Raw genomic sequence first — 27500 nt, 5'->3', positions numbered from 1 at the left:
TGGAGCAAGAGGAGGAGGAGGAGGAAGAAGAAGAAGAAGAAGAAGAAGAAGAAGAAGAAGAAGACGAAGAAGAAGAAGAAGAAGAAGAAGAAGAAGAAGACGAAGAAGAAGAAGACGTTTATTTCGCCTCACATTCCATTTAATTAGCTCTCATGTGATCAATGTATGACGTAATCTTGTGTGTGCTTGATTAAACACACGCTTGACTGTTGATTTTGTTGTGCGTAAAACGGTCTTTGATTTCTATGAATGTGTAAGAAATCTACAAATAGGATAATTGGAAAGTAGGCATACTTGTACTCACGATGTACCTTTGATATTCAGGAAAGATAATTGTCACCACCGTTCGTTATTAGAGTTGAATGGAAAATGATGTCGTTAATTCGATTTTAGTTGCTGTATATAGAATAAACTACACGACCTCATTGCATTGTTATAAACTGAATTGAACTTAATTGTACATAAAAAGAAAATAAGACAAAACTCGCCTTGAGCTTTAATATAGCGCAATATCCACGTAACGTGCTCAAAGCGCTTTACAAAGGGACACGGGGACCTACACGTAACATGTAGAATGGGACATGACGCCTGGAAGGCGATAATATTACAATTTTTTCCGACAGTAATAACGCTGTTGGGTACCTGGTACTTACTTTACACTTGAGTACGATGAGAGAATGTGAGTAAAGAGCCTTTTCCAAGGACTCAATTAGAGGCTCGAAATTAATATTCGGATCCGAAAGCGAGTGTCATACCACAAGACCACACAGCCGCGCGATAATATTATCCTACAGTTTTGAAAGCTGTCACAAAAAGTTTTTTTTTCTTTTTTTTAAAAAATAAATATTTATGCCACTATGTGGCAAATCTAATGAAGATAGTTGAAACAAAATTTTGAATGCGTCTAGTTTTTGCAGATTTTCTGGTGTCCGTATTGGCACTTAAAGCACTTTGAAAAAGACGGTATCAGGTTCAAATGTGTTACAACAACAAAATAGCATAGAAACAAACAAGCAAATAAACGAACAAATATCAGCTTTCAAACTTTTATAAAGAAAAAGAATTTGAAATCTGATCATGTTTTTACTTTTACACATTCTGATCTTATGACATGTGAAACAGTTCTAGTCTGCATGAAGAATAAAAAGTACCGATTTTCTTTGTTAAGAACTAAGCTGCTCGTTGCCGGGCTGACGTGACATCAGTCTATTGAATCCAATTGGGAAATTACATCTCTATCAAAATTAGGCTTACTAAAAATGAGGTGTTTCCTACTCTCAATCAGATAGACTTTATCATCATTTCGGACCATTACAAACGCAATCTCAATGATTCACGAACATATGCAAGAACGAAGACCTTCACAAACCATAGGCTCTTAGTCTCAAAGTTCAGACCAACAGAAAATGAATACAAACCAAGGCATAAGTATTACAAACAAAATAGAAAATCGATCAAAGACTTCAGTAGTCTAAGAGATGACCTAGTCAAAGAAAATTTCAAAAACAAACTCGCTTCAAATCTTTCGTCAAAGAATTTAAAAGGATCCCTCTAACCCAGCTGAAATTCAACAACATCTTGTCCAAAGCGTGCTGATGAGCAGGGAATCAACACTGCCTGAGAGAAGTAGTACACAAAAACAAGATTACTGTCCAATACTGCATGACCTATCACAGCAGCAAAAACAACTGAGACTTGGCATCAACAGCTGCTCAAATACGGATGCGAAGAACAAAATAAAGAGACAAAGAAATGAAAACATGCAGAAAATTAAATCTCAATCAATAGATAATCACAAAAAGAAAATAGATGAGATTTTGACAGAAATAAATAGTACGAGTGACAGTATGAAAATGTTCAAAGCGGTGCCAATAATATCAACTACCCTAAAAGCATGGAATCTGAAAGTGAATCAATCCAAAACAGAATATACAAAAATCAATAAAAATTTTAATGAATGGAAAAGTGTACGTAAACTAGGCAATTTGATCAACGAAAATGAAGACACCAGAAAACGAAAGCAGCTGGCCACCAATGCATTCAACCAACTCCAAAATTTATGGAATAGAAATAACATAATCAGTAAGAAGTACAAGGCACTGATTATTCCGATATTGACACATAATTGTGGAACCTGGGGCCTCGCAAAAAAGAACTTAGAAAGTCTCGATTCATACCACCGCAAACAATTACGTCGTGTAATCGGAATCTATTGGGCAGAGACAATTACAAATACTGATCTCTATGAAAAAAACCAGGGTCCAACGCCTGATTACAATAATAAAAGAACAGCGATGGTCACATCTTACGTCGAGAAGATAACATCCCAGTCCAAACTGCATGGCAACAAATATGTAGGGAGACCACCAACATCAATAGTAACTACCCTGAACCAGGACCTCTCTACATATCAGAAATTTCTGGATTCAGATGAAGCCGAATTAATCGCTGAAGAACTATTGCAGTGCCCTCCGTACTAAAGTCACAACACGATCTTGACAGCCTCAAAACTCTGGCCCAGGATCGTGACCAATGGAAACAATTAACAACATGGTTGAGAGAGCAGCTATACTTATCGACCATGAATCACACAATTCTCAGCAAGCATCATTCGGACTGCGAGGCTTACTACTACTACTACTACTACTACTACTACTACTACTACTACTACTACTACTACTACTACTACTACTACTACTACTACTACTACTACTACCATTACTACTACTACTACTACTACTACTACTACTACTACTACTACTACTACTACTACTACTACTACTCGCATTGTAAAAGCTATCTATACTTGTCTAATGTTCGAGCACAGATCTTACAGTACATTAAGCCTATACATTTAACATCTATTCTCTCTACTTTCAGGCCCGTTGTCCAAAGAAAAAAAGGTGACATTCTAGAACACGGCAGACCAGTGACACTGTGTCCTCCATCCGGTAAGGCAATCAAATAGATAGGTATTTTTCGAAATCAAAAAGTACAGTTAGTCTTCTTCTTCTTCTTCTTCTTCTTCTTCTTCTTCTTCTTCTTCTTCTTCTTCTTCTTCTTCTTCTTCTTCTTCTTCTTCTTCGACTACTGCTGCTGCCACTACTACTACTACTACTACTACTACTACTACTACTACTACTACTACTACTACTACTACTACTACTACTACTACTACTACTACTGCTACTACTACTACTACTACTACTGCTACTACTACTACTACTACTACTACTACTACTACTACTACTGCTACTACTACTACTACTACTACTACTACTACTACTACTACTACTACTACTACTACTACTACTACTACTACTGCCGCTGCTGCTGCTACTCCTAATACTACTACTACTACTGCAATCACCACCACCGCTACTACTACCGTTGCTGCTTCCACTACTACTACTACTACTACTACTACTACTACTACTACTACTACTACTACTACTACTACTACTACTACTACTACTACTACTTCTGCTACAACTCCTCCTCCTCGTCCTCCTCCTCCTCCCTCTCCTCCTCCTCCTCCTCCTACTACTACTACTACTACTACTACTACTACTACTACTACTACTACTACTACTACTACTACAACCACCACCACCACTACTACTACTACTACTACTACTACTACTACTACTACTACTACTACTACTACTACTACTACCGCTAATAACACTACTACTAGTACTACTACTACTAGATAGTACTACTACAACTACCACTACTCACCCTCTCCCTCTTCTATACTTTCTTCTTCTTCCTCTACTTCTTCTCATTCTTAATTTTGCGCTCCCTCTAAATCAATAACAAAGTTTTTTCCTTTCTATCCAATATTCTCTCAATCATTTTCACTCCTCTTCCCCTTCACCTTTCCCCCAATATTCTTGTCTACTTTCCCAACCACCTTGTCCTCCTCTTTTTTCCTCTTCTTGCTATCCTCCGCCCGACACTCTTTAGTGTAATGTTTAACCAGTTAACCGCAGTTTACTCTAGAAAGACTATTATGTTGTACGCTCTATAGGGAATGAGATTAGCGGAAGAGTAGCGTCCCTTGATTGGACGTCACCCATAGTCTGTGACGTCACCGGCGGAAATAGTTTTTAGAGAGAGAACGTCATGTTGGTTGTGCGAATGCGTCTCTCGTCCTCGCTTCGACGAGAGACGCATGCGCACAACCAACATGACGTTCTCTTTCTAAAAACGTTTCCGCCGGTGACGTCACAGACTATGGGTGACGTCCAATCAAAGGACGCTACTCTTCCGCTAATCTCATTCCCTATATTGCACGACACATCCTCCTGTTTAGATAATTTCCTAAATTGCACACCTTTTATCAATATTTATTGTCATATCTTATCCGTTCTTCCTTACTAAGGGGCATTCTATTTCCTGTCCTATCACTGTTTTAATTTATTCACCTTAACTACGCCATTCACACATATCTCATTCGTCCTTAGTGCTTCATCTATCCTGTTTTGTTGATAAAGTGAAACCCGAAACGTCCACAGTATCTGTCTTCGTCTAATAAATTGAAGCTTACAATTCAATACTTATCTTTAGTTTTTTTTCTGGAAAGACACATATTTTAAAATTTGGCCACAACACTCTTCCTAATTTTTAGATGCATGTCTTTCCATAATACGACTGTGAACTGGTTAATTGTCAAAGCTGTTTCATCATTCACGTGTTTCCTTATAGATTAGACAACTTCCTGTCTCAGAAAGTAGAGAGTATAAAAACTGAGAGGGTCAAGAATAGCCCAACGCCAAGCCAGCGTGTCGTAAAAGGCGACTAATGGTGTGTGATTCCCCCATCTTTGAGTCACCTGGTCCTCCAGGTTGGGGGTTGGCAAAGGGTTAACACCCCTTTCCGTTAAACTCAAACCGTTACAGAAACACAGACAGACAAACTAAATCCTTTTTTAGCTTGGGCGACCGAAGAGTTTATAAAAAAGTTGGCTCAGGATAGAGAAGGATGGAAACTGTTTGTCTGTAGCCTATACCCTGACCCAGGGTGAAAAAGGCAATGATGATGATGATGATATCTTGACTTACCAAGTTTTAAAAATAGAAGAATTCGTGGGGATTTAATTCAGGTTTATAGATTGGTACATGGTCTAGATAAGATAGACTTTTCTGATTTCTTTTTCATTTTCTAATATTACTTTTACTAGAGGGGACAAGTTTAAGATTTTTGTCTCTAGATGCAAAACAAACATAAGACAAACTGGTGTCCAGAAATGGAACAGTTTGAAATTTGAAACAAAGAATGCAGAATCTATAGATTATTTCAAGGTGTTAGTAGACAGGGAATTATATGATGGGAGATTTATATATGACGAATAATACTTTTTTGCACTACTGTTGACAGGGCTTTCAGTCTTGTATGTATATATTATGCATTGTTATATTATTATGGTTATCTTCTATATGCGCGCGCGCGCGCGTGTGTGTGTGTGTGTGTGTGTGTGTGCTTTGCATGTCACGGTTAAAGATATATGTTTGTACACCACATTTACATGAGTACATTTAAATTGAAATACTATCTTTACCAGTATATCATTATTGTAATCTTTAATCAATAGATTTATAGCATTACTATTAATATTAAGGGCATTCATTGGATTTTATCCTATTTTGCCCTATACGATATGTTATGTTATCTTATGTTATGTTATCTACATTTTAATGCCATAGAGTTACCTGATAGACTTTGCAGACGGTGCAATCCATCAAATAAGGCAACAACAAAAAATCCCAAAAAGAAAGAAAGCAAAAGAGGCAGACATTTCAAATATACCTCAAACATTTCATCGACATGCACATATTAACAGGTCTGATAACCAAACACAATTATGGGCTTGATTAAACATTGTTGTAATGGACAGTATTTCCCGTTTATTAGGAATTATTTCCATTAAGACAATGAGCCTAGAACAGTTTGGGTTATCAGAACTGTAAATAGGAACACGTTGGGTTTCGATCTTTGAAGTCGCATTCTTTTATCAGCGATATGGCTGTGAGAGCGAAATCCATTAAATCGCCCAATAGCATGATCTCTCTTGTATTATAACCCTTGCCTACTAGATCAAATGGATAGTGATTAGTTTCCTAGAATACACCTCGGTACAGTGTTGGAACACCTGTTTTTCCTTTCGGCTGATTTTTTACAAAACGTATACTATATCGTTGGACTAAAATGACACCCAGTAAAAAAATCCTACTAGATATAAGGCTTTTTGTACTTTATAATCTACTACGACTACTACTACTACTACTACTACTACTACTACTACTACTACTACTACTACTACTACTACTACTACTACTACTACTACTACTACTACTACTACTACTACTACTACTACTACTACTACTATTACTACTACTATTACTACTACTACTACTACTACTACTACTACTACTACTACTACTACTACTACTACTTCTACTACTACTACTACTACTACTACTACTACTACTATTACTACTACTATTACTACTACTACTACTACACTTTTTAGCCAGGTTTAAATCATCTTAATTTATCATTAACTAATAATGATAAATAAATATTTTCTTGCCAAGAAGAAAATAATTCGTTTGATCGGTATACTTTTAAAAAATGCCAAATTGATTTCCCATCGAATTCTCATTAATCTATTCAAATTGCTAAATCTCATCTAGTGTTTGGATTTAAAAGGACCAAACGGGCAAGCCTGTGTTTAACTTGCTTGAAAGAAATACATGCCATTGATTAAAATCTATCGCTTTCGTCATGGTTAATAGCAGATTCGGTCTCGGAATAAAGGATCCTTTTAACTCTGTTGTTTTTCAAACAGATTCAAACAGATAATGGAGTCTACACGAGCTCTAAATAATACATTTACACATCACTAAGTGTGAATGATTATATGGTTATAGGCAATGAAGGATGTTGATTTTATTATTATTATTATTATTATTATTATTATTATTATTATTATTATTATTATTATTATTATTATTATTATTATTATTATTATATTATTAATATTATTATTATTATTATTATTATTATTATTATTATTATTATTATTATTATTATTATTATTATTGATTATTATTATTATTATTATTATTATATTATTATTATTATTATTATTATTATTATTATTATTATTATTATTATTGTCTTTTGACGTCATTTTTTGGTCCGTGTCAGGCTATAAGTTCACGATGGCTACGCTGATACTGACCAACAAATGACGTCAAAGACAAAACTTTGGCCACAAAAGAAAACAAATGGTGAGTTGTATTCAACAGTTCAAAAAATGGGATCACTTGTTTCCTAGACCACTATTGAAAACGACTCACCAGGCCGTCCAAAAACCTAAAATGATGCCAAAATATGGTGGGTCTTAGCGTAGTCATCGTTATGTTATATCCTGAAATTGAAAGCCAAAAGGACTGGCAGTTTGACGTCATTATTTGTTTTTTACACAGCCTAGTGAGTTGTCGTTAGTAGAGCTCATGGAAACAAGTTATTTCATTGGTTGAACTATTGAATACAACTCCCGATTTGTTTTCTTTTGTGGCCAAAGACTGGCATTTTGACGTCATTTTTTATCAGTGTCAGGCTATAGATAGAATGCGCGTGGCCAAGGAGTTCACAACATTGCCATCCGGAAGTATAACGGACCAACACACAAACTATGTGTAACCATGAACTTTTATAGTCTGGTTAATACAGTTTAGTGAGAACAACTCACAAACGCGGATGGCAAAAACAATAACAAAGGCATGAGTCACGTCATCTTCGAACTATCTATAACTTAATGATGGCTACGGTCTTCGTGGGTTTTGTTGTCAAAAACCTAAAATGATGCCAAAATATGGTGGGTCTTAGCGTAGTCATCGTTATGTTATATCCTGAAATTGAAAGCCAAAAGGACTGGCAGTTTGACGTCATTATTTGTTTTTTACACAGCCTAGTGAGTTGTCGTTAGTAGAGCTCATGGAAACAAGTTATTTCATTGGTTGAACTATTGAATACAACTCCCGATTTGTTTTCTTTTGTGGCCAAAGACTGGCATTTTGACGTCATTTTTTATCAGTGTCAGGCTATAGATAGAATGCGCGTGGCCAAGGAGTTCACAACATTGCCATCCGGAAGTATAACGGACCAACACACAAACTATGTGTAACCATGAACTTTTATAGTCTGGTTAATACAGTTTAGTGAGAACAACTCACAAACGCGGATGGCAAAAACAATAACAAAGGCCTGAGTGACGTCATCTGCATACTATCTATAGATAGAATGCGCTTGGCCAAGGAGTTCACAACATTGCCATCCGGAAGTATAACGGACCAACACACAAACTCTGTGTAACCATGAACTTTTATAGTCTCGTTAATACAGTTTAGTGAGAACAACTCACAAACGCGGATGGCAAAAACAATAACAAAGGCCTGAGTGACGTCATCTGCATACTATCTATAAGTTAACGATGGCTACGGTCAGACTCTGAGGTTGTAGTACACTAAAAACAACCAAAAAAAACCTTTAAAAAACTAGAGCATTTATATAGTGCAGTATCCACTAAATGTGCTCAAAACACTTTACAAGGGGTCCCTCGCCAATGGCAACACTTAACATGTAGGATATGTCGCCTGTTAAACGATATTGCATTTTTATTTCTGGACAGAGACAACACTGCAAATGGCCAGGTACTTATTTTACATATGATCACGATGAGATAATGTGAGTAATGAGCCTTTTCCAAGGACTCAACTATGAGCCTCAAAGCGGTACTCGATCCCAAAACTTTCCGATCAGAAGGCGAGTTTCATCAGAATCACCTTCTGAGTATTTTACCATAAGGGCTAAACCACACCGGAGACTGACTCCGACAACCCGTCTTCTGGATAAAGATGTCGGGTACGAACAAAATACTGAGAATAAAGAGAAGAGCGCTAGACCAACTCATACCAAGCATCCGAGGTCCTCTGCCGTTTTCTTTTCGAGCTTGATATGGGTAGGTCTAACGGCTCTTCTCTTTTTTCTTAATATTTTGCCCGTGCCCGACCTCTTAATCCGGAAGACGGCAGAGTACAGCATTGTTGAGTCGTCGGGGTCAGTCTCCGGTCTGGGTTAGCCCTAAGGCATAGTATCAAAGCATTGATGATTTGCATTTCAAAGAAATACTCACCGGTTCTTCCCACCAGGTCAATTTTACCAAAATACAAATCTATTTGTAACATTAACTGTTTTTAGTCTACTTGGAAGATTGAAGTGAGAACTAATCACCTAACTGGCGTTCTAAAATCATTACAAAGAGTAGAGCGACGTTAACGGAATTCATTCTATTAGCCATTAAGTCAAATAATAAAATTTAAAAATTACACCCTTCCGCCACGACATCATAAGATGCCGTTCGCCTGGGCATTCCATGAAGGAATATAGATAATCCATCAAACAGAATGTCTGATGTCAACAGGAATCACCCATGTTGTCCGACAGAGCAAATTGGAGGCTAATCATCTTACCCAAGGAAAAAAAAAACGAAAGTGCCTGAAGTGCGACTCGAACCTGGCACCTTCTGGATTACAGTGTAATGCCTTAACCACTCGGCCACTTCAAATAACTACCAGCTTTAAATGGCAAAAGCGTATAAATGGTAGCGATATGCCAAAACATTGTAAGAAATATAAACCGGATGGCCAACAAGTGCGGCTATGTGGTCTTGTGGTATGACACTCGCTTTCGGATCGGAAGGTCCTGGGTTCGAGCCTCGCTCGGCGCATAGTTGAGTCATTGGAAAATGCTCTTAACTCACATTATCTCACCGTACTCAGGTGTAAAATGTTTGATAAAGTCACGTTGTTTGACTGTAGTCTGAGTCTACTAATTCGTAAATCCCTTTTTTTTACTTGTCTATTATTATGTCAACGAAGAAATCTTGTATAACCTTGGAAGGCTAATAATAGCTGGAATCTATCATGCTTACAAATGTATTTCATCAAGTCCTAATGTTTTCTTTTCACACAATATTAATCCCTTAAGACACAAGTATTATGTCTACTACTCTACTACTACAATGCTGTCATAATGTGTAAATCACTTCTTTTCAGAGAACGGCAGAATGGTGGCTACGATAAAACTGTGGTTTATCACTGGCAATGTACGCTTTTTCATATATAAATGAATAAATAAAGAAAATAATATTATCGTTGTTGGATGTCCTGTACTTCTGATAGTGCTCAATAAATTCACAATTTCAGAGCATGATAATAATAATAATAATAATAATAATAATAATAATAATAATAATAATAATAATAATAATAATAATAATAATAATAATAATAATAATAATAATAATAATAATAATAATAATAATAATAATAATAATAATAATAATAATAATAATAATAATAATATGATGATGATGATGATGATGATGATAATAATAATAATAATGATAATAATAATAATAATAATAATAATAATAATAATAATAATAATAATAATAATAATAATAATAATAATAATAATAAAAAAATATCATCATCATCATCATCATAATAATAATAATAATAATAATAATAATAATAATAATAATAATAATAATAATAATAATAATAATAATAATAATATAATAATAATAATAATAATAATAATAATAATAATAATAATAATAATAATAATAATAATAATAATAATAATAATAATAATAATAATAATAATAATAATAATAATCTTTATTGTCCAAATAGGCAATGATTGTTAGGTTACAGCTCTTGTAATAGGGGGGAAAAAGTAATTAAAGTAGTGGTAATAATGATGATAAAATAAAATGAGTGAAATGAGTAACATGAATAAAATCAACTCGCATTTCGTCCAACCGTGTGAGTTGATTTTACTCATTTTTAAATAGATAATTATATAAATACATAAAACAAAATTTTGTTCCTGTTTTCTAAAGCATGACATATTTCAGTAACAAATTGATTGCTACCCCTTGGGTAGGGATTTCTTGTCAAAGATAGGATTGTGTTTCTGGTATTTCATCTTCCGTGATCTACGAGTATAATTATAGATGTTATAAACACTGGAAAATGGAGAAGCATACCCGTTAATGTTGAGCATGAAACCACTCCGAATAAAAGAAATAATAAATAATAAATATAATGAATCTCTAACTCCGTTGTCAAAGTAATAATATAATATCAGTGTTTAGAAAGAAACATTGCTCAATACTATTTTAAGGAAAAGTTGGTATTAAAAAAAATACACGACAATGCAAAGAGCATTGTAAATTCACATGTCGAAGAAGTCATTTTTTAAACTAGAATTTCAAAAACTATCAAGTAATGTAAACGCTATGTTTGGTATCTAGTTCCCAACGTAAAGAATGAACTGACTACTTACTTGACAGTACCAAAAGATAAATATTATATTATCAATTTATTAGGGTTCATTTGGGGTTTATGTTTTGGAAGGGGGGGGGGGGTCATGTTTTGGTGATCTACAGTAGATGGAGTGCTATACAACATAAAGTTAACACAGTATCTGAGAAACAATGCTATTAAATTCGAAAAGGGTGTGAGTTCACAATTGAAGAGGTGATAAATTTTAGATATAATATTTCAATGTATAGGACCAAATTTAGACAAAATTCTTGAGTTCATCGAATAGTAAATGTTTGTAATAGCATTACATTTGAAACCAAAAACCAAAACAAAACAAAAACAAACAAAAAAAAAACAAAAACAAACAAACAAAATGTAAACAAACAAAAACGCTGGCTCTGTTGACCAATTAATGAGATTGATCGACAAAGAATTGAATTCATTAAGGTACGAATTGGATTAATGTTGTATTCATAAACAAATGTTACTTATTTTTAAAATTTTCAGTATCATGAAATGTATAATAAGTCACTGAAAGGATATTATATTCTAGTTAGCCTTTTAGAAGATAAGATAAGATATAAGATAAGACATATAGGGAATGAGATTAGCGAAGAGTAGCGTCCCTTGATTGGACGTCACCCATAGTCTGTGACGTCACCGGCGGAAAAGTTATTAGAGAGAGAACGTCGTGTTGGTTGTGCGCATGCGTCTCTCGTCCTCGCTTCCGGTGAAAGCGGCTTGAGACACTTCAAAACCAAATTGACGTTCTCTCTGTAAGGTGACGTCCAATCAAGGGACGCTACTCTTTCGCTAATCTCATTCCCTATAGCTATTTCCTTGCAGGTCTGATAGCCCAAACTTATATGAGCTCATATTTTTGTAATGGAAATACCGATGCAAAATTATTGTCTATTACAACAATGTTAAATGAAGACGTGAATTGTGTTCGGCTATCTGCCACCCTGTTATGTACAACTAGTTGCGAGTGCACACTTGAAGGTCATATAAATCCTTATTATCATAATGTTTACTTGTGATGCCAATAAATGTTACGCATTAATTACGCATTATTACCTGTGATCAGACGCCTCAAAACAGCGCTATGTCGGGGTTAGCATGATGTTAAAACTAATTTTGAGCTTAATTTGTAGACTTTGGGTTAAAATCAACGTGCACATAATTGTAGGTCCGATAACCGACCGTAATAGTCTGATGTCAGGTCGCCCAGCAACGGCGGCCATCGTGGTTCTAAACAAAGAGAATCGGGACTTTTTATTCTTCATGCTCGCTAGCACTTTTCATATGTCTTGTGATCAGAATGTAGAAATGTCAAAACATGATCAGATTTATAATGTTTTTTCCCCTCTGGATACGCTTTTATGCTCGCTCGTCGGAGAAATATTTCATAAGGGCATCCGCCATAGTTCCGATAGTTTAGAGCTAGTTACTAAGTTACCATGCGTCATTACGAGGGAAGTGGCGTTACGACTGTTGAAGCGTATTATGGGCTTAATTTATCATTTTTATAATGGAGTGTAATATTTTTCATTCGGTTGAGAGTTTGTCCATTACAAATATAAGCCCATAACAATTTGGGACATCAGATCTGCTAATAAGTTTAAAACCAATGCCTAGATTGAAATGAGCAAACCATCTATGAAATGAATGAATTTTGGGTTTTTTTCTACGTCAAACGCTTTATATTTCTAATTAAATATATAAATAAATAAATAAATAACATTCTCTTTATTCATCCCATAGGGGAAATTTGTCTCGTGGGTCTATTCCAAGGGAATACTGGAATAACCCAGGTGTCAGCCGCAGTGCAGCGCCTCAAATTACTCATCATTTGGACATTACGGTGTCAATTTTCGTTATTTAGATCATTCCAACATCACACATTTTTGAGGTGATGGCTCAATACTATCAAAAGTCTTTCAGAGCAAAAAGCGCCCATGGAGCTTAGGCTTACCCCGGTTTGTATTGCGTTTAATGAACAATAGAAATTGCTTGCCATCCTTTTGTTAAGACTCTAGTCTATCGCGAAGCACTTTTCGCCAGATCTAAGAGATCCAACTACCTAATCACAGCAGGGTGGACAGGGTGGTCAAAAAAAATCTCGACTGCACCTCGGATCGATCATGGGTCCTTTGAACGTGAGGCGAGTGCTCTATCAACTGAGCTATCCGGACTACCCTCACAATTATTGAGAGCAAAAAGCTGTTCCACTTATATTCTTGCAATTTTATTCCCAAAATAATCATCATTGATATATTTATCATTATTTATTGATTTTGTTGAATTATATACATGAACGCATTTGCATATATTGTATAGATAGTTCGAAGATGACGTCACTCAGGTCTTTGTTATTGTTTTTTGCCATCCGCGTTTATGAGTAATGCTCACTGAACTGTATTAACCCGACTATAAACGTTCATGGATAAACACACTTTTGTGTGTTGGTCCGTTATAGTTCCTGATGGCAATGTTATGAGCAACTTAGCCAAGCGCATACTATCTATAGATAGAATGCGCTTGGCCAAGGAGTTCACAACATTGCCATCCGGAAGTATAACGGACCAACACACAAACTCTGTGTAACCATGAACTTTTATAGTCTGGTTAATACAGTTTAGTGAGAACAACTCACAAACGCGGATGGCAAAAACAATAACAAAGGCCTGAGTGACGTCATCTGCATACTATCTATAAGCGCTTCCGAGCACTTTTGGTGGAAAGGGGCGCTATAGATAGAATGCGCTTGGCCAAGGAGTTCATCCGGAAGTATAACGGACCAACACACAAACACTGTGTAACCATGAACGTTTATAGTCTGGTTAATACAGTTTAGTGAGAACAACTCACAAACGCGGATGGCAAAAACAATAACAAAGGCCAGAGTGACGTCATCTGCATACTATCTATAGAAATTATTATTATTATTATTATTATTATTATTATTATTATTATTATTATTATTATTATTATTATTATTATTATTATTATTATTATTATTATATTATTTATTACTCATCATATTATACCATCATCACATCATCATCATCATCTCATCATCATCATCATCATCATCATCATCATCATCATCATCATCATCATCATCATCATCATTATCATCATCATCATTATTATTATCATTATTATTATTATTTATTATTATTATTATTATTATTATTATTATTATTATTATTATTATATTATTATATTATTATTATTATTATTATTTATTATTATTATTATTATTATTTTATTATATTATTAGTATTCCATCATCATCATCATCATCATCATCATCATCATCAACATCATCATCATCATCATCATCATCATCATCATCATCATCATCATCAACATCATCATTATCGTCATGACAATTTCTTCGTCGGTCATCACTTTTCTGACTGAGACTCTACTTGAAATTAATGATAATTAATAATATACTTTTGATAAACTCATTTTAAAACCAATGATAAATAATAACATTTATATAGCAGCTTTCCACAGATATACAATAATCAACAGGCTCATAATCTTTCATTTCTTCCCGCAAAAGGCCATGTCGAACCACATTTTTAGATTGGAAGATTATCCGCTCATTCATTATAGACCTTAGACTAATGGAAATTAATAATACTAATAATATTTTCTCTAATATTTGCTAATAATAATTGCTCTACCAAATCTCAATACCCCTCCACACATTGTATAAATAGTATGAAGTTGACGTCACTCAGGTCTTTGTTATTGCTTTTGCCATCCGCGTTTATGAGTTATTCTCACTAAACTGTATTAACCAGACTATTATAAACGTTCAAGGTTACACATAGTTTTGTGTATATTTTCGGATGACAATGTTGTGAGCTTCTTAGCCAAGTGCTTACTATCTATAGATAGAACGAAGATGACGTCACTCAAGCCTTTGTTATTGTATTTTGCCATCCGCATTTGTGAGTGATTCTCACTAAACTGTATCAACCACACTATAAAAGTTCATGGTTATATTCAGTTCAATTTTATGTGTTGGTCCGTTATATTTCCGGATGGCAATGTTGTGAGCTTCTTAGCCAAGCGCTTACTATCTATAAAGGTGAAGACAGAGTAACCAGTCTGCAACAATGGTTAGCTTGACAAGATTAACCGAGCAAAAATAAACGATGTTCTTGATAAATTCATCATAATATGATCAATGATAAATTATATCAACATAGGAGTTTATCACAGATATACTATAATCAATGTGCTTATATAAATAGTATGCGCTTGGCTAAGAAGCTCATAACATTGCCATCCGGAAGTATAACAGACCAACACACAAAACTGTGTGTATCCATGAACGTTTATAGTCAGGTTATACAGTTCAGTGAGCATTACTCATAAACGCGGATGGCAAAATACAATAACAAAGACCTGAGTGAAGTCATCTTCGAACTATCTATAGATATAAAGTTATAAGCTTCTTAGCCAAGCGCATACTATCTATAGATAGTTCTTAGTTGACGTCACTCAGGTCTTTGTTATTGTTTTTTGCCATCCGCGTTTATGAGTAATGCTCAATGAACTGTATTAACCTGACCATAAACGTTCATGGTTACACACAGTTTTGTGTGTTGGTCCGTTATACTTCCGGATGGCAATGCTATGAGCTTCTTAGCCAAGCGCATACTATCTATTGCTTCAGTTCTTCCCTCAAAAGGTCATGTCAAATCTTCTTTTTTTTTTTTTCTTTTTTAGATTTCTTTCAACTTCAAGAATAATATTATGTAAATGTGACCCACGGTCCCAAAACGGTAGTATAACGGGATGAACAGGACTCATAAAAGTGAATTTAGAATCAAAACGAAAAGAAATTGGTATGAAAGAAAGGGTGTTTATTCTCCACAATAAAGTCTATACAGTTACCCCAAATATGCTGTTCTCATGGGAAAAAAACCCATATTAAAAAATTGGCCAGAAAACTTGTCCACAAAAATTGATCGATTTAAATGACCCTCATCTTGGCAAACACTCACACTTCGCGAAGTCCCAGTTTTGAGAGTTTTTGCCAAGATGAGGGTCATGTAAATCGATCGACATTTGAAGGACGATTTTTTTGGCCAAATTTTCAGATATTATGGGGTTTTCCAGAGTACGGCAGAGGTGTCAAATGTTTCTTAAGATTGTTTTTTATTCGGATGACTTTTCGCCCATATCCGTCTTCCATTCACGTTCCTATTCCTATTTTGGGCCACTTTGGAGGTTTTAATGTGATTATGCTTTTAGTTTATCACTGATCGCTAAAATTGTTAAAATGTAACTTGAGTACTTTTAATACTAGATTCTTCAATATGGTTCAACAGTCTTTACGTCACTTCCCTCGTAAAGATACATAGTAACTTAGTAACTGGTTCTAAACTATCGATACAATGGCGGACACCCTTATAAAATATAATAATAATAATAATAATAATAATAATAATAATAATAATAATAATAATAATAATAATAATAATAATAATAAATGGCATTTATATAGCTTTACCCCGTTGTCACAGGCTCTAAGCGCTTTACAGTGATATAAAACAAAACATATTACAGCGAGACAAGTGTGAAGGAAACGTGATACGAATTCAATTTAACAGCAACAAAATATGAACATAATATTGCAACATTATGACGTAAAAAGATAAAACTTTAAGCGAGATTTGAACGTTGTCAACGAATCCGAGCATCTCACGTGTGATGGGAGAGAGTTCCGAAAATGGGGGGCCGAACATTGAAAAGACTGTTCACCTATTTTACGGAATGGCTTAGGTTTGACAAGGATTGATTGGTCATCGCTTGACCTCAAGTTTCTAATGGGGACATATATGTTTAGAAGGTCTTTAATATAGGAGGGACTGTTCGTGCTCAGGGATTTGTAGACAACAGTACAAATCTTATAGGCAACTCTTTTTTCCACAGGAAGCCAATGTAACTCACGGAGAAGAAGAGTTGCTGACGTGTATTTTTTGTTATTGCGTACAATGAGCCTGGCTGCGTTATTTTGAGCAACCTGAAGTTTGCTAATTTTGTCTTTAGCTAAATTCGCCCAAAGAGAGTTACAATAGTCCAATTTAGATAAAACCAGGGAATTAATTAAAAGTTCTGCTAAATGCTTCGGTATTAAATTACGAAATTTGCTTATTTTTTTCATTTCTATGTACATAGATTGTATGGTGTTATTCACGTGGCTTGTCATGGAAAGATCTTTATCAATGATGACGCCGAGGTTTTTTGCTTTATTTGAAAATTCTATTGTGCTATTTCCGAGAGTAATAGGTAATTTATTTGCCTGTTTAAGGATACTCGGCCTTCCACATATTAAAATCTCAGTTTTACTATCATTTAATTTTAACTTATTTTGGTACATCCAAGATTTAATCTCATTAAAACAACTCGTAATTCGTTGTATTAAGAACTGTAAATTACTAAGGGGTGCTGAATCATATGTTTGCGTATCATCTGCATAAAAATGATAACTCAGATTGAATCTGGATATCACACTAGAAAGGGGCTGCATATATACAGTAAAAAGGACAGGGCCAAGAACAGAGCCTTGTGGCACTCCAAAATTTAGTAAAACTTGTTCTGACTGAACACCATTCACCACGACAGTCTGCCATCGATCCTGTAAATATGATGTAAACCATTGAAGGGCAATTCCTTTTATGCCGAACGTATTTTCTAGTCTTCTTAACAAAATGTCATGGTCAATGGTGTCAAAGGCAGCTGAAAGATCTAAAAGGCATAATACATTGATATTGTTAGCATCAACATTACATAACAAGTCATTAAAGATTTTAAGAAGCGCCGTTTCAGTACTGTGTTGATGTTTGTAGGCTGACTGAAAGGGTTGTTCCAAACTGTTGTTCTTAAGATGAGATGTTAATTGAGTAAGAACTACCTTCTCCAAAAGTTTTGACAAAACAGGTAAATTTGATACAGGACGATAATTGTTTAATATATTGTGGTCCAGTGATGGTTTCTTCAGAAGTGGTTTGCCGAGGGCACTTTTAAAGCACGATGGAACTTCGCCAGTCAGTATGGATGTATTTATGATTGATGTAATGGATGGTAATAATGTATCGATGGAGCTGGCCAAAAGCTGTGCTGGTAGGGGATCAAGGTCGCAGGATTTAATGGGGGCTTTTTTTATTAACTCGTTTATGAAACTAGGTGAAACTGGTTGGAACTTGTCTAAAGGGGTACCACAGAATGTATCTATAAATGGTTCATGCCGATCTAGTTCTGAACGAATGTTATGGATTTTGTCTTTAAAAAATTGACAAATGTGTTTGGCAAGTCTCTTTGATTGGTTGTAGATGGTAATGAAGTGCATCTTTCACGTCCAAGTAGATCATTGCAGATGTTAAATAATTGTTTGCAAGATTTAGAAGTTTCGAATTTTGAAAGAAAATACGTGGTCTTTGCCTTTTTTATTGTTGTCTTCCAGGCACGAAATGTGTTCTTGAATATTTCACGATGAATCGTAAGGCCTGATGTTTTCAGCAGTCTTTCTGCTCTCCGACACTTCGTTTTAGGTTCTTTAACGTCCGACGTATACCACGGAGCATACTTGCGTTTGGTGACGGTCCTTGTGTGGAATGGCGCATGTTTGTCAAGCGTTTCGATGAGACAACTATTCCACTGGTCTGGAGAAATCATTGAATTTTTTGTAAGTTTTGTTTCTAAATCGCCTCTAAAATTGTCCAAGTTAATGCCTTTAATGTTTCTGGTTGATGTGGTGGTGGTTTCTTGGCATGGTTTAGAAACATCAAGACTGAAAGAAATTAGGGAGTGGTCCGAAAAGGGGAGATAATCGACGATGGCGTTGATTTTTTGGGACTCTGAATTTTCTACAATTACCCAATCTAAAATATGACCAACAGAGTGCGTTGGCACTGTTACGATCTGGCACATGTTGTTCTCCGATAATGACTCGTGCAATTTAGCGGTGTCTGTGACGTTGTCGAAGTGAAAATTAAAGTCGCCGAGTATAATTGAATGGCCAGGACGCGTGTGTTGCAAAGTTAGCATCTCGTTGATTTCCTTCCTAACATCAGGTAATTTTATTTTATTTTTCTTGTTTGCTGGCGGTCGGTAGATGCAGTTGAAGTTGTATCTTGTATTCTAGAGGGATAATCTAAGATCTATGGCCTCCATTGTTTTGCAGCGCATTTCGAGGATTTCCACATGTTTCGATAATTTTGTTTTATAAAATACGCCAATGCCACCCCCTCGCTGATCTTTCCTTGGATACGATCTAAATTAGTACCCAGGGGGTGTCATAGCTTTTTCAACTGGGTCGTCTCCAGACTGTGAGAGCCATGTCTCTACTATAAATAGTATGTCGAAGTTCTTCTCCGTTAATAAATCGTTTAATTCTTCGGTTTTGTTACGGCAGGACTGTGCATTGAGAAGACCAATAACAATGTTATTGTTGTCGTTTGTTAAACTGTTTGTGGTCGGTACAGTTACAAGTGTTGGTGGTGGACGGGGTTTTGTGTGGGGGCGGGGTGGACGACGAGTTGTTACCATTGAGATGTTGTGTTGTTTCCGTTTGCCTCCCCGAGGCCTGTTCTTATTAATATTATTGTAATTAATCAGATCACTTGAGTTAAAAATCACAGCTGGAATGTGACGTTGTTTACGTTTACCGCCTCGAGGCCTGTTGTAAAAATCATATGTTGAATAAAAGTGTTCACAATTATTAAAATAATGATGGTGGTAAATCACGGCTAAAAATAAGGTGAACAATGTTTGCAAGAGAGCGGCGGCCATTAAGTGTAAAAATCTTTTAAAACTTACAGTTTCCATGATAAAATACAGAATTATACAGCAGTCCTTTCTTAAGAATTGATAAAAACTATACAATAAGAAACAGTATGTTTTAACGAGTACAACGAAGTAAAAATGTCCAGGTATCAATATGTAGAAATCACAAAACAATTAAAATACACCAGAGCACACAACGACACGTCTTGCCTGTTAGGCTGTTGTTTACATTTTTTTATCAATGTGGTATCTTGCTGGTGTGAAACAGGTAGCCCACATCAATGATACTTCTCCTGCAAGCATTAAAGTGTATACATTTGAGAAAAACAATTTTTAATCTTATCATGTTTTGACTTTTATACATTGATCACATGACATCTGATAAAGTTCTAGCCCATCATGAATAATACAAAGTACCGATTTTCTTTGTTTAGAACCAAGCTGCTCGTTGCTGGGCGGACGTGACATCAGACTATTGAATCCTATTTCGCTTATCAATCGACTTAGACTCCCTATGTCATCACGACAAGATACCTCATTGATGTGGGCTACCTGTTTCACACCAGCAAGATACCACATTGATAAAAAAAATCTAAAATTGAGCTTTAATATAGCGCAATATCCACTAAATGTGCTCAAAGCGCTTTACAAGGGGTCCCTGACCAACAGCAACACGTAACACGTAGAACGAGACATGACGCCTGTCAGGCGATATTACAATTTTTCCGGACAGAGACAACGCTGTTAACGACCAGGTACTCATTTTACACCTGAGTACGGTGAGAGAATGTGAGTAAAGAGCCTTTTCCAAGGACTCAACTATGCGCCGAGCGAGGCTCGAACTCAGGACCCTCCGATCCGAAAGCGAGTGTCATACCACTAGACCACATAGCTGCACAATATTGTTGATAATGGTACTTACCACGGTCTAGTATTCTCCTCTCTGGTTTCAACATTAAATTCATTTGTTTCATTCAGACTCTGATTGCCGGTTCTATAGGTTGGAAGAGTATGGCTGGATCTCCTCACCAGGGTTTCCCCAACAATACCCAGACAATGCTGACTGTATATTCTCCATTATTGGGCAGCCTGGGGCTTCCATTGATGTCCAGGTGGGTGGAGTGAAGTACTTGTGCTTGACATGATAATGATGATGATGATGTTTATGGTGGGTATTATGGATGGAGGTGGCTGAATTAGTAGTAGTGATATCAATGTTGATGGTGATTTGCTGTGTTAATGATGATGATGATGATGATGATGATGATGATGATGATGATGATGATGATGATGATGATTATGGTTTTTATGGTGGATGCTGTGAGGGTGGCTGTGGAAGAATTATTAGTAGTGATAGTAATGTTGGTGGTGATTAATAGTTGTGTTAATGCTGATGATGATGATAATAATATTTTTTTTTAATGTAGCTTTTTTATATCGCAATATCCACTAAACGTACTCAAAGCACTTTACAAGGGGGTTCCTGACCAACAGCAACACGTAACATTTAGAACGGGACATGATGACGCCTGTTAGGCGATAATGCATTTTTTTTAGACAGAGACAACGCTGTTAACGGTCAGGTACTCAGGTCACACCTGAGTACGGACCCAGGACCTTCCGATCCGAAAGCGAGTATCATACCACAAAACCTCATAGCCGCACAAGACCACATAGCTGCACAGTAATGAAAATAATCCTTAAAACGTTTTTTGCTTTTGGTTTCTGTCTCCTCCACATTGAGATATGTTCATTAATCATCATGATACGAACTTATTAAGAAATCATAACAATAAATTTTAGTTGTGATTTCATCACGTGATCTGATATACATTGTGCGTCTATTTGGTCTAGTGGTATGACTCGCTTTCGGATCGGAAGGTCCTGGGTTCGAGCCTCGCTCGGCGCATAGTTGAGTCCTTGGACAAGGCTCTTTACTCACATTCTCTCATCGTACTCAGGTGTAAAATGAGTACCTGGCCATTAACAGCGTTGTCTCTGTCCGAAAAAAAATTGTAATATCGCCTTACAGGCGTCATGTCCTGCCCTACGTGTTAAATGTTGCTGTTGGCCAGGGACCACATGTAAGCGCTTTGGGCACGTTTAGTGGATATTGCGCTGTATAAAAGCTCAATTTTCTAAAAAAAAATCCCCAGTTCCAAGCCATCCAATTGGAACCAGCTTACTCCGGAAAATGTGTAGATTACGTCGTCCTGTCTGCCTCTGACGTCACCAGCCCTCGGTATTGTGGACAGTATTCGGAAGGGGAAGAATTGCGCGGACACCGCTACCTCAGCGAGGCCCAATTTTTAAGAATTGAGTTCCACAGCGACAGCAAGATTAGCGACACTGGCTTTAAACTATTTTTTGCTGTGAAAAGTCCGCAAGGTGAGAAGGGATAGGAGACACGAAAAAGAAATTGTAACGAGAAGGGAGAATACTTATGAAAACTCTTTCAAATTTCTGATATCTTCTGCTTTTTGACCTGCTGTGAAGACCTTGAGCTTTGTTCTTTTCTTGATTTATCCTTTCAGTCAATGGTTTATCCAGTAAACTGCCGTACTATGGTGAAAATACGTATTAAAAAGTTTTGGCCAAAATTGTCGTCCTTCAATTATCGATCGATTCAAATGCCCATCGTCATCTTGGTAATAACTCTTACACGACCTGCGAACTGGCAAGGTTCCAGGTTTGAGAGTGTTTGCCCAGATGATGGTCATTTATATCGATTTTTTTTTTGTAGGACGAGTTTTCTGGCCAAATTTTAATACGCGTTTTTCCAGAGTATGGCAATCTGGTTAACCCCACTTTGTACATTCAGATTTGCCACGCTTTCTTCATTGAGATGATTATACAACAGGTGAATGAATAAATGACTATCAAAACGTGCTAAGTTGTATTTTCCTCATTCACTGAAGACTAGGATTTTTAAAAATTTTACTTCAAGAGGAAAATCCGGTCTCGTTTGCCTCATAAAATAACACTCAGATTGTTTTGAAACTTCAATTTTTTTCGGAAGATTCGACTGTGGCAAATCAGTTGTTTGAGAGTATTTACTACTTTTTTTGTCAAACTGTGATCTAGCAGGTTTCTGGACTTGTTCTTGGGCATGTGGATCTCAACAATAAATATACTGGAGGATCTGTCCATCAAATACATTGTGGGTAGAACTAACCTTTTAGTGGATGTAGACAAGACGTTCAGTTTCTTTTCAGGAATTGAGATTGCTGTTTTTGATCTTTTATTTGAATTTTTTAACAAGATGATGACTCCATGATATTTATGTTGAGGTTTAAAGTTACCTCTAGGTGCTTAGTTTTGTTTTTGAGTCCAATTTTTGTTGGTATATTGAGCAGTCTGATACAAGTAGAATCAGATTGATTTTGATTCGGATGACTTTTCGCCTATATGAGTGATTTCCGTCTTCCATTCATGTATGTTCCTTTTCCTATTTTGGGCCATATTGGAGGTTTTAATGTCTTTTAATGAATTCATCACTCTATATAACATACAGCAAAATGCTTTAATTTTGTTCTCTCTGGATGGAACTCTCTCGAATGTTAATTGCGTATATAAAGAACAAGAGACGGTAACGAAGCACAGACACTCTTAATAGGCAGTAAGACAAACAATAACTGTCAAAAATACAATTTTGAAAGAAAAATAAATGATTTTTTAAAAGTTTGCACAGCTAATGACCAGACAGCACAATTGATACACTTCTTGTTAACTGTTACAGGTAAATAATTGGTTGTCGAAGATAGATGAGATAATTTCATTTTAGTCATTTTAAGATCGTTTTGTGTCAATGGAGTAGTGTTTTCTCCTTCAGACATTATAAAATATTAATATCACTTTGCTTATTTAAGGACACAATAAATTATTCTTTAAAAGTTTGCACAGCTAATGACCAGACAGCACAATTGATACACTTCTTGTTAACTGTTACAGGTAAATAATTGGTTGTCGAAGGTAGATGAGATAATTTCATTTTAGTCATTTTAAGATCGTTTTGTGTCAATGGAGTAGTGTGTGCTCCTTCAGACATTACAAAATATTAATATCACTTTGCTCATTTAAGGAGACAGATTATATAATTTAGATGGAAACAAAGAGACAAGAATAATTGATACGCCCTTTGAGAAAATCTAAAGAATGTGAAATGAACACGTAAAATTCAAGTTCAATGCGTGTTGTTCCATTTTTTTTATCTGTAATCAATGATTGAAGTCCAAAGAATAAACAAATTAATAATTAGTTCTTTTTTAAACGTTGCAATCTTACAATGTTTGGCATTGTTTTTTTTTATTTCAGTGGTCTAATGCATTATTTTTTTTTCGTTATTTCATTCAATCCCAGAATGCAATTACTATCTCACGGAAACAACAGGGTCATTCAGCAGTCCTAGTTATCCATCCCCCTACCTGCCCAACACATTATGTAAATTTCATATACGTCTGCCAGCCTCTTATCGGGTTATATTCACAATCTTAGACTTAGACTTTGGAAAAAGCCCGGAGATTGCTAGTTCAAAAGAACACCACCACCCGAAGCAACGGCAACAGCAGCAGAAAACACATCAACAAACTTCGTTCTCCGAAGACTATATTTCCATAACAGATCTAATGTCCAACACATCTACAATCCTTGAATGCCAATCCCAAATCATAACATACACTGACCGAACTGTTTTTGAATCAAGCTCGTCTTCTATTGACGTATTATTTTCCTCCGACCACTTCCTGCAGGGCCGTGGATTCAAAATATCCTACAAGGGGGTGCCTTCTTGTAAAAACGAGAGTCTTTCAGGGTCTTCAGGTATCATAGTCAGCCCAAACTACCCCAATAAATATCCAAATAACCAAAGGTGCTTTTATGAAATCAAAACCAGTGTTCAATCAGAAGACGTTGCTCCAGGAGTTTCTCTACAGCTGAAATTTAGCTCAATGTTTACGGAGTCTGATGATGATGACTCACCTCTGAGGGATGATTTGTGCACGAAGGATTATATACACATAAGCAGTCGCGGCACTGAACATCGGGTATGCGGAAACTGGTCAGGCAAAGAACACATTCTCACGTTCCAGAATCTACCTCCGTCACTTACTGTCAGGTAAGATGTTGTATTGTTACAAATCTTCTTTTCATTCGTACTTATCTAGATAAATAAAATAAAAAGTAAACTGCGATATGTGGTCTAATGAGTTGAAACACAATGTGACAAACCATCTTAAACTGGTAGTAAGTCCAAATGAACCTGAAGTATAAAGTGAACTTTGAACTTAACCCTCTCCTTACCAACTACAGGAAAATGGTCGCCTTCCGATTCAATGAACATTATTCTTTTTTTTCAGATTTGTCTTATACATCATACATTTTAAAGCAAAATCATTGTTATCGCTTTACAAACATGGATTTTATGTAACATTTGTGCATAAAATGATGCCTAGTATGTCCGCATGGATTCTAAATTTGAGTGTAAAGAAATCATTTTTTTGTTTTGGGTAGGTTTGGCATTTCGGAAAAATCCTGAAAAAGGTCGGTGAGGAGAGAGTTAACCTACAATATTGCAGTTAGAAAATACGTCTTCGTTTATTCACTGAGTAGAGTGAGTTTCGTATATTAAGTTTCGAAACCCATAAGTGTATCTAGTCTGATCTTTATGGCTTTGAACTCAAGTTTCTTTAAATAGTTCATTCTGACATCTTAACAATTACATACAAGGGTTCGCCCATAGTTTGGTGTAAAGTTTTTTATAGGAACGAATGTATCTAATTAATTACTCATCTGTGAACAAAAATCGATACATACTGAAATAGCATCACAATAGACGAACTCATTACTGGGACTCAAAAATGGAAGAAAGACAACATGCAAGCTGGAGAGGGATTTAAAAGAAAAAGTAGTGAGAAAAGCCGAGAAGAAATTAGAAAGGGCATTTAAACACCAATTGTAAAGGGCTGATTCTTTTGTTGACGTTTAATGCGCACTCCTGGATTGCAGTGGTGGCGAAGAGTCATCCTCGATTATAATATTATCACACCGCCCGAGTTCTCTACTTAAAATGTTGTCTTAATTTCCCATGCTTAAAAAAAAAGAAACTTTTATATAGCGCAATATCCACTAAATGTGCTCACAGGGCGTTACAAGGGGTCCCTGGCTAGCAGCAACATTTAACATTTAGGACGGGACATGAAGACTGTTAGGCGACGTTACAATTTTTTTCGGACAGAGACAACACTGTTAACCAGGTACTCATTTTACAACTGAGTACGGTGAGAGAATGTGAGTTAAGAGCCTTCTCCAAGGACTCAACTATGTGCCGAGCGAGGCTCGAACCGAGGATCTTCCGATCCGAAAGCGAGTGGCATACCACTAGACCACATTAATGTAAAATGTAATTCCACATTTTAAAATTCTAATTCATGTTTGAAAACATGGATTTATACTTTGCTTATGACGACTACTAGCGTTATATTACGTCTATAGATAAATAAAAACTTGCATTTTATAGTTCTAGGTGTTTCATTGATGAAACGAATTCAATTTTACATTTATAGTCTCGATATTGATTTGCGATTAGAACACACTAACACACAAAGCTATATGTAACACACTAACACACAAAACTATATGTAACACACTAACACACAAAGCTATATGTAAAGCACTAACACACAAAACGATAAGTAACCTTTAACGTTGACAGTCTGATTAATAGAATTTAGTGAGAACAAAGCATTAAAATTGCTATCTTAAAACAATCCCAAAGAGCTGAGTGACGTCAATTTTTCGTTTCATCTATTCATTTGGGAATAACACTCTAATTCTACCAGCATGTTCCAACAATGTTTCTTCAATTATGGAATTAATTTGTTCGACTGTCGCGTAAAACAACCAGATATAGGCATTGTAAAATATTAAACATGTTGATTTCTCGCTAATGGAAACAGGTAAATAAAAAAGAGTAGTTTTTTTTTCTTCTTGTATACAGTGTGTTGCTATGTCCTCGATAATGTCTATTATTTTTGTTGGCTTCTGCATGTTAAGCAGTTAAAAATGGAAGACGTTATAGAGAAGAATAAGAGAGTTGGATATATAAAACTGGCAGGATAACAGAAGACCAAATTTCAACACCAAGGAGGAGGAGAAGGGGAGGAGGAGAAGGAGGAGGAGGAGGAGGGGGGAGGAGGATCATGAAGAAGATGCAGAAGAAGGAGAAGAAGAAGAAGAAGAAGAAGAAGAAGAAGAAGAAGAAGAAGAAGAAGAAGAAGA

At 35.8% G+C, this 27500-nt stretch overlaps 1 protein-coding gene across 1 annotated transcript in view; it reads left to right on the top strand.

The window, feature by feature from the left end:
- Nucleotides 1–27500, top strand: part of LOC144976815 (uncharacterized) — a 132919-nt gene that overhangs the window by 33968 nt on the left and 71451 nt on the right. Inside the window, exons 4-7 of the mRNA XM_078921295.1 lie at nucleotides 2881–2951; nucleotides 21204–21337; nucleotides 22382–22613; nucleotides 24585–25338. Of these exons, the coding sequence (XP_078777421.1) occupies nucleotides 2881–2951; nucleotides 21204–21337; nucleotides 22382–22613; nucleotides 24585–25338 (1191 nt within the window). The remainder of the gene's footprint in view (nucleotides 1–2880; nucleotides 2952–21203; nucleotides 21338–22381; nucleotides 22614–24584; nucleotides 25339–27500) is intronic.

Source organism: Berghia stephanieae, chromosome 7 (genome assembly GCF_034508935.2).
Source record: "Berghia stephanieae isolate SIO BIC M18660-M18661 chromosome 7, UCSD_Bste_1.3, whole genome shotgun sequence".
NCBI classification, from domain to species: domain Eukaryota; kingdom Metazoa; phylum Mollusca; class Gastropoda; order Nudibranchia; family Aeolidiidae; genus Berghia; species Berghia stephanieae.
Note: the sequence above shows the minus strand (reverse complement) of the source record. Positions and strands in the feature narration are given on the sequence as shown.